Raw genomic sequence first — 8,250 nt, forward strand, 5'->3', positions numbered from 1 at the left:
ATATTTCATAGAGTTAATTAGAATAACAAGTAAATATGAGGTAGCAATGTAAACATGAAATTATTTACGTGCACGACCAGATTGCCAAAACTATTGCCCAGCTAATATATATTGTAACTGGTTTAACAAAATTATTGTCCAACTAATATTTTTTTTTTTGTAAACTAACTAATATTATATTTACACATCTATTATTTCTTTTTGATATCTAACATTACTTTTAGCTGATTTCTGAATTTTTTAACCGGATAATAATATTTTAAAGATATATATTTCAGTTTTGTTGAAGATAAAAATATGTTTAAAATGACATGTATATTTGGCCGATTGTGTAAATACGTAATTATTTACATTATTTACAGATGTTATTTCTAATTCTGAAGGTTAAATTTCATATAACTAACATGTAATCATCATGTAATATATTAAGTCGTGTACTTAATTTTATATTGATATGCAACTTTCATATTTCATAGAGTTAATTAGAATAACAAGTAAATATGAGGTAGCAATGTAAACATGAAATTAACCGTCTATTTTTATAATAGGTAAAAATGTGTTAGCAATTATAAAGTTAGCAGTCCACTTATTGGTATTAGCCACTGTTTTCGCACACATGCTCTTCATCCACCCATTGATGATATATGGTTGGTCACTTTGAACCACCGTCCATTTTTGTTACCACCTATAGCTACACTATAAATAAGGTCGTATCAACTAAATCCTATAAAAATCTGGCACTAATAATCATCAAGTACAAGTTTTTTTTTTTTTTTTTTTTTTTTTTTTTTCGAAGACAACTTGCATTAAGAACTAAAGAAACAGAGTAGTTGCTTACACAGCTGAAACAGAGTGATGAAAAGAGTACAAAGCTGACTTTGCTAAAGCATCGGCAGCAACATTATCTAAGCGGGGAATAAAATTAAAAGAGATAGATTCGAAGGATCTAGCCAAGACTCTGATATCATGGAGAACACCCTTCAAGACAACATCCTGAGCTTGAGAATTCAAGAGGAGAATGAGAGCCTTTGAGTCAGAGAACACCTTTAAGCATCTGACGAAAGAAGTAGCCGCTGCATCCACTGCAGCTTTAACCGCCAAAGCCTCTGCCACAAGAGCAGAGGGAACATCGCGACGGTGAGAGGACGAGTTTTCTGAGCACCTGCCGGTTGCATCACAGAGACGCCATCCCAGCCCGCATTGACCTGTAGATGAGTTCCACGCTGCATCCGAAAAAACAGACCATGTATAAGAGTTAGAACAGGGAACAACAGGAGAGTGGACCACACGTTGTGGTAATATAGGCTTAGCGAGACAAGCTTGAGCAGCCTGCCACGCACGAGCATCTTGTATTGCCTTTAGCACAGTGCTTTCTTCTGAATAATACTTATTATCAAACACCAGCTTATTCCTATTTGTCCACAAAACCCATAGAAGCCAAGGGTACAATGGAGTACTGCCTAATCCCACCGGTGGTAGGGATATCAGTTTGCAACAGTGTTGGAGGAGGGCCGACACAGAGGTAATTCCTGTAATGGTTGGCTTGTGGAGGCATGGAGTCAGTTCCCAGACCCTTTCCGCAAAAGGACATTGCAGTAAGACATGAAGTTCTGTCTCACGTGCTCCACATCGCTTACATTCGGGAGAGACCGATATACCTCTGCTTTCGATCAAAGATCCTACCGGTAGAGCCTTACTATTAGCTTTCCAGAGAAAGTGTTGGATTTTGGGAGAGGTTTTAACGTTCCATATGCAGGATTTCCAGCTGAAGCTCTGATCAGATATGTTACCTGTGCAAAGTTTAGCGACAGCATAACCTGATTTAGTTGTGTATACTCCTGAGGCATTTAACAGCCACACTCTTTCATCATCCAGCTCAAAGAAACTCGGTATGAGTTTGCAGATTGCACCCTCATATTGAGGTAATGTTTCTCGAATAGCTTTGACATTCCATTCTTTTGAAATAGGATCTATCAAACTGCTAACAGACCAGTTCTGGGTCTCTCTCGTTGGTGGGCCTATCGGGGCCAATGGCTTTTCCGTTGACAGCCACGCTTCCCTCCATAACTCTACCTTAACTCCCGAACCCAAAGCCCATCCAAGACCCTTCTGTAGTAAATCCCGGCCAACCAAGATGCCACGCCAACCATGAGAAGCACGTTGAACCGGCTCTACTTCCAGAAAAGGACTTTTGTGGCAGTACTTACCGAGTAAGATCTTTGCGAGCAGGCAATTAGGGGATTTGATGATTCTCCAGGAAATTTTTGCTAACATGGCATCATTAAACTGAGCAAGCTCTCGGAAACCAAGACCCCCCGCACTCTTAGGCACCGACAACTTCTCCCAAGACACCCAACACATCTTCCTTATTTCCGGGGAGAGATCCCACCAAAACCTTGTAAGGATTCTCTTCTTTTAGCTGTGTGTGTTAACTTATTTCCAAGTACAAGTTTTTAATTACCCCAAGCTGTATGTGTTATCGATACAAATATTTTAGCTGGATTCTCTTCTTTTTCTCCTTGACACCAAATGTGTCAGATTGTAAATGGAAAAAGTTACACTTGAGCACAGTTCATTCTCTCTAAACGAGGTAAATTCAGAAATCTATTCCAGTATATTTTCTTAATCTTTTTGTACGTAACTTAGATATCAGAATATAGTTATCAAAAGATTCTAATTGTCCTTGCCTACACTCTATGTTACATAAAGATAGCTATATGGGAAGGGCAATATCGACAATCTCTTCTAACCACGTCAGCAAACCAACTGCATGTTTCACTATTTTTGGCACTTAATTAATTTCAATGTTTTCCTTTGTTTTTCTGCAAATTATCCCTTTATTTTAAAAGGTGTATTTCTTTTGGACTTATTTTATTAAATGTGTTCGAATTTATTCGGTTTTAAATAATTCGATTTAATTTGGTATTCTTTTGGTAAGTACCACGCCAATCTCGATAGAGGAGGGGACGGGTGTTACAGTAGTGGTACTCACTACTTACTCCAAAGGGATTTTTAAGACAGTAAAGCAAAAAATACTGTTTGATTTCTATCTCACTGGCCAATAGTTTTGGTACAAAGACAGAAAATCTAGAAAACAAGGAACTGAAAGAAAAATAACAGACAAATGATTCGATTAATTAATTATTCAGGGAGCTTTCCAGGTTTAACGTAACTAGACTGTTGTTGCAGAGCTGGAAATGGACTGACACAAGAGAAGAGAGATGCTGAAGCTTGCTTCTGTTTTGTCTGCTTCTTTAACTTGACACCGAACAAGAATGACCGTAATGGGATTCTCGCTTTTCCACTCGAAGAGCTCTTGCTCGGAGTTGTTCTTGCTTCTGCTGCACTTGAGATCCCAATATCCTCTTCCAGTTTACTCAGAATCCTCTCTACGTCTGTCTTCAACACTCTTACACGATCAACACCCGATTGAAGTTCGCTTGAAACCCTTTTGTTCTCTTGTTTCATGTTAACAATCTCTCCATGGAACTTTGCAGCTTGGTAACCGCTAATCTCTGAATCACTTACTTTACTACCACCCGAGTGAGCTGTGACTCTTGCGATTTCTTCTTGGATATTAGCTAGTGATCCAAACCTTCCCTGTAGTTCGTCTTTAAGAACTGCACTGTTTTCTAGCCACAACTGCAGCTCTGTACGAATCTCTCTTAGATGTCTATAGATAGGTTTTGCATCTGATGCAGCTGCGTGCTTACTACTACTACTTCTTGAAGATTCTTGCTGTTGTCTGCTTTCGATTCTCAGCTTCGTTAACTCTGACTTCAAATCCTGAACTGTTGTCTGGTATTTTTGTATCTGATGCACCGATGAGCTAAATCTTAACCAGAACTCGAGATTCTCTTCCAACACAGCGTCGATATCTGCACGCACTTTGTCTTCCACAGCTGGAATATTTGTTCTCGGGCTATCATCATCATCCTCTGCAAACTTCACCCTTACCTCATTTGACTCTATTCTCTTCGCCTCTCCTACCTGATGATGCGGTGTAGTGGAAACCGAAAAGTTGGAAGTTGGTGAAACGTTCATACTTTCACGCTGTCCTTGATCATGTTCCAGCTGGTTATTTCCTTCCCCTTGATGCGGAGAGTCTTTCTCTAGCGTTCCTAGTTTTTGGCGTAAAGACTGAATCTCTACGTCTTTGTAAGCAACAGCATTCTTGAGCTCTCTTAACTGTAATGCCAGCTCGAAGAACCCTTCTCTATTCTTCTTCTCAACTTCACTTAACTTTCTCTTTACTCCTCTGTAGTCCCTTAGCACTGATGTGTAATCATCTAACAGAACCTTCTCTCTGTCCTCCATGCCATCTGGTAACAACTGTCTCCAGTTTGGTGTCTCTTCATCTTCGTCTTCTGTTCCAAAACCAGTGCTTGCGGTTTCTGACAAAGCAAACGAATCTTTGGTCTCAGGTCTCTCTTCTTGAGCTCCTTCACTCTCTTTTACTACAATGGCATGTGTCTTCCTGTCTTCCACATTACTTTCCCTTTCCATCTCCTTTGAGATTGACTTTAGACAATCTTCTGATCCTGAAACAAGTGGCATTTCATGGAATATACCGGATCCTTCGACATCTTCATCCATCTTCACATCTTGTAACTTGCCAGATAAATCATCAGCAGTCCAATTGGCTTCCTTGAACTGTTTTTGTAGACTCTTGTTCTGATCTTCCACCTTTTGGTATAGTTTTCTAACTTCTCTCAGCTCGTTTTCAAGACTAGTCATCCTCTGTTTCATATCCGTGGAATCCGAAATAAGAGACGCCTTGTCCTCCTCTAGACCACGGATATGTTCGTGTAAACCATCCGTCTCTGATCTTAGTGTCTTCACTAATGCATTGTGAGACGAAGCATTGCTCTCCAATGAAACAATCTTCTGCACAAGATCATCAATCTTCTCTGCAAGCTTCACAACAGTTAGATTCTCATTTGAATCTTCTCTCTCAGATTCATAGCTAGATTCCTGAGCCACATCCTCTTCTGCTTCTGTCTTAATGAACTCATCATGATCATCATCACTTTTCGGTTTCTCAAACTTGTTCCTCAAGGCATTAAACCTCTCTTTAGCAGTAGTGATTCTTTCCTTCTCAATCTCTGCTTCTTCAACAGATTGCTTCCGTTTCTCTTCAAGCTTAGCTAGTGTGTCCTTACAGGAGCTCAAGGCGGTGGTCGCCATCAATGTCCTAGCTTCACTATCATCAATCCCAGCACCGAGACCAAACTCATCTTGCAAGCTACAAACTCTCTTCTGCATCTCAGTCACTTCATTATCAAGATCCCAATACCTCTCATAAGACTGCTCATATGAGCTCCTCACAAACTCTTTCTCCGTCTGCAACGCCAAGATCCCCTTCTGAAGGCTATCAATCTCCTCCAAGCCTTCTTCTTTGCTCAATCCAGAACTCACAACCGCCGCTTCCCGCTTTGCTAAAGCAGAAGACACTGTCCTTTTCAGACTATCTGGTCCTTTTCTTGACAACATCATCGACTGACTCCTGAATTCTTTTATTGGAAACTCCGGGACTTGAGGGATGTTGTTTCCTCCCTTGGGAACAAGATGAAGATGCGGTTGTTTCCGTGGATTCCCTTCATCAACATCAACATCAACATCAACATCATCATCCTCCAGAGGAAACTGAACATGTTCAGGAAAAGCAGTGGCGATTGTGCGGTTTGCGCTTTGAAGCTCTCTAGACAAATGATCATAGCGTTCAGCTAATGCACGGTATGATCGAAAAGCCTCCTCCACGAAACTAACAATCTCTGGTCGTTTACGGTAATACATGTCAGCTCTTTTGGCGAAAGTGTCTCCATCTTCATCTATGATCTTAAGAGTATACTCCACTTTCTCTTCCATATCTAAATCACAAGAGATATTATTCGCTTAATTAATCATCTTTGTTGGATTCAAAAAAAAACAAAAGGACAAATAGAACGTACCTTGGAGATTGTGTTCGAGCCATTTGGATTGCTTTGTACGGATGTGGCTGGCCCACCACCATGAATACGCATTGCTCGCTGCTCTCTGCAACATCCTTTTTGTCTCAAGGAAGAAGGCTCAAACATGGCCGTATCACATCAATGTGTAAAAATTAGAACTTTGAGACACTCAGGATCAGACAAAGAAAGAAGAGAGAAGTAGTCTTTGTCCGAGTATTTTGGTGGATCCTTTGATCAGACCTCATTTCTAGGATGTTTCCTTTGACAAATAAAAAAAAAGGATAAAGACCAAATACTTAAATAAAGAAAATTCACATTCCTTGCTTACCTACATTGTTTGTTACAAAACAATCCAAAAACATAACAGAACTTGTTTCAAAGATCCAAAAGTAGTACACTACACTGAAGTTAATTCTCTCTATTGATCTCTCTTCTTCTTGGACGATCTGTGGAGTCTTTCCCCAATGGAAGCTTCACCCTCTTCTCTCCTTCTAAGCATCCCTCTAGTCTCCACTCCTTTAACACTCGGAACCAAACTCTCCTCATCTCCATCGTCCATTCTTGGTGTCCGACATTCCTTTTTCTCAGTACTAGAACGAAGTAAATCTCTCAAACTATCAACAGCATCATCCAAGATCTTAGCTTGAAAGCAAGAAGAAGCCGTGAACAGAACATCATGCAACCTGTTCACAGGAATATCATCAAACGAAACGACGCCGTAATCTTTCTCCTCCTCAACGAACCCTTCTTCAATGTAATCTTTCCAGTGATAAGGAAACCCTAGGAGAAAACGGTTGCAAAGCTGAGGTGAAAACCCGTTTTGTAAAGAACGAGATCGGTTGATGAAGCCACTGATGGAGACGGTGAGGCCATCAGATGTTTGGAGAGTGGTGCTGTCGTGTCTCGTTGAGATGGTTGCTGATGAAAAGAGTCTGACTTTAGACCCGCCTTTTGATTCGAATCCTGAAACGCCCAGACCCTTGTTGTTGTTTGCCTTCTTTGTTAGCCACCAGTCGGACAAAGAGACGGGCTTTAGGAGGGCTCCGCCGCCGCTGATGGGTGTGATGGACTTGGAGGAGAAGGGCGTCGTGCGGGGAATTGAGTCGGAATTGGGTTTTGGCACAGATCTGGAGCGAGTAGGCGGTGTGGAAACAGGTTCTGGCACTGCTCCCGAGCGAGTACGCGGCGAGGAGCGGCGTGCTGAGACTGGGTGGAGTTTTGACTTCGTTGCCATCACAACTTCCGGAGAAAATCCCGAGAGAAGTAAAAAAAAAAGGGATTATTTGTGAAATAACCAAAGTTATGGGAAATTAGATTTTTAGCAGGAAGATAGAGAGAGATAGGAAGAGAAATAAGGAGAGAGATGGTGACTTTGGTTAGATAGTGAATTTGTGTTTTTTTTTTGGAAAATTAGACCTAATTTCCCTAAAAGAAATGGGAGCAAATATCCTATATGTATTTGAAAATATGTTATTTCAATCATAAATTTGGTTGAAATAAAACATAATTTTTCGATAAACCAAAAAAATAATTTTTGTTCACAATTATTTTAAGCATAAACTTTTATTGATCATATAATTTTAGTTATATCGTTAATCAACTGTTATAATTAATTAACAATATATCTAAAATGATTTTTAAAGTTGATGATTTTTTGGCACAAATACATATCAACATCTATTTTGAAAAAAAATTGGATATTAACTTTTATAATAAATTATTTAGTAAAACTAAAATTTTATAAAAATTAATATTGAAGAAATTAAAATATATTTTCGTTATTTTCTTCAAAATAAAATTTAAACAATTTTAAATAGTTAAAAAATTAGTGGTATGTTAATTCTTCGTTATTCTATAGCAACATTTTGGATAAAAAAGTTTTCATTTAAATGCAGAAGAAACCGTGTAACTCATTTATAGAAATCATATAAATTTTGTTTTGAAGATACTAATTATAAAAATAAAGGATCAGGAAGAAGTCATCAATCAATAACTCTTTTCATTTTTTTTGGCGGCAACATAAAAACAGACTCATGTAGCTCTGAGTCCATGTGGACAACAAACGACGATTGTTTCCTTGCACTGCGTGTTAGTTTGTCCGCCTTTATGTTTTGCGTCCTTGGTATATGAATGAGATCCGTATTGGTGAAACTCCTCTTCAAAATCTTAATGTCCTCCAAATAATTTGCAAATGCTGGCCATTCATCTGGTTTTGAAACCATCTTCACCAATTGTGAACAGTCCGTTGCAAAATTAACTGAAAATTGTTTGAGATTTCTCATGCATTCCATCATCCAAA

General features: G+C 39.2%; 3 protein-coding genes across 3 annotated transcripts; all 3 read right to left on the reverse strand.

Moving 5' to 3' along the window:
• Positions 1 to 834: 834 nt before the first annotated feature.
• Positions 835 to 2,361, reverse strand: LOC130507194 (uncharacterized). Its single transcript, XM_057001910.1, has one exon. It carries the CDS (start codon positions 2,359 to 2,361, stop codon positions 835 to 837), a length of 1,527 nt encoding a protein of 508 aa, XP_056857890.1.
• A 662-nt stretch (positions 2,362 to 3,023) lies between these two features.
• LOC108832258 (protein NETWORKED 2A-like) lies at positions 3,024 to 6,190 on the reverse strand. Its single transcript, XM_018605753.2, has 2 exons — positions 5,952 to 6,190; positions 3,024 to 5,870 (listed from the first exon to the last, which is right to left on the reverse strand). The coding sequence occupies exons 1-2, from the start codon at positions 6,043 to 6,045 to the stop codon at positions 3,142 to 3,144; spliced, it is 2,823 nt and encodes a 940-aa protein (XP_018461255.2). The 5' UTR covers positions 6,046 to 6,190; the 3' UTR covers positions 3,024 to 3,141.
• Positions 6,191 to 6,244: 54 nt separating this feature from the next.
• LOC130507195 (protein EMBRYO DEFECTIVE 1674-like) lies at positions 6,245 to 7,295 on the reverse strand. The gene has a single exon (XM_057001911.1). It carries the CDS (start codon positions 7,183 to 7,185, stop codon positions 6,370 to 6,372), a length of 816 nt encoding a protein of 271 aa, XP_056857891.1. The 5' UTR covers positions 7,186 to 7,295; the 3' UTR covers positions 6,245 to 6,369.
• Between the last annotated feature and the right edge of the window lie 955 nt (positions 7,296 to 8,250).

Source organism: Raphanus sativus, unplaced genomic scaffold (assembly GCF_000801105.2).
Source record: "Raphanus sativus cultivar WK10039 unplaced genomic scaffold, ASM80110v3 Scaffold4149, whole genome shotgun sequence".
NCBI classification, from domain to species: domain Eukaryota; kingdom Viridiplantae; phylum Streptophyta; class Magnoliopsida; order Brassicales; family Brassicaceae; genus Raphanus; species Raphanus sativus.

Coding starts and splice junctions, on each gene's coding strand:
- LOC108832258 (XM_018605753.2), bottom strand. CDS start 6,045: ATGTTGCAGAGAGCAGCGAGCAATGCGTATTCATGGTGGTGGGCCAGC. Junction 5,871..5,951: donor GCTCGAACACAATCTCCAAG/GTACGTTCTATT, acceptor CTTGTGATTTAG/ATATGGAAGAGAAAGTGGAG.
- LOC130507194 (XM_057001910.1), bottom strand. CDS start 2,361: ATGTGTTGGGTGTCTTGGGAGAAGTTGTCGGTGCCTAAGAGTGCGGGG.
- LOC130507195 (XM_057001911.1), bottom strand. CDS start 7,185: ATGGCAACGAAGTCAAAACTCCACCCAGTCTCAGCACGCCGCTCCTCG.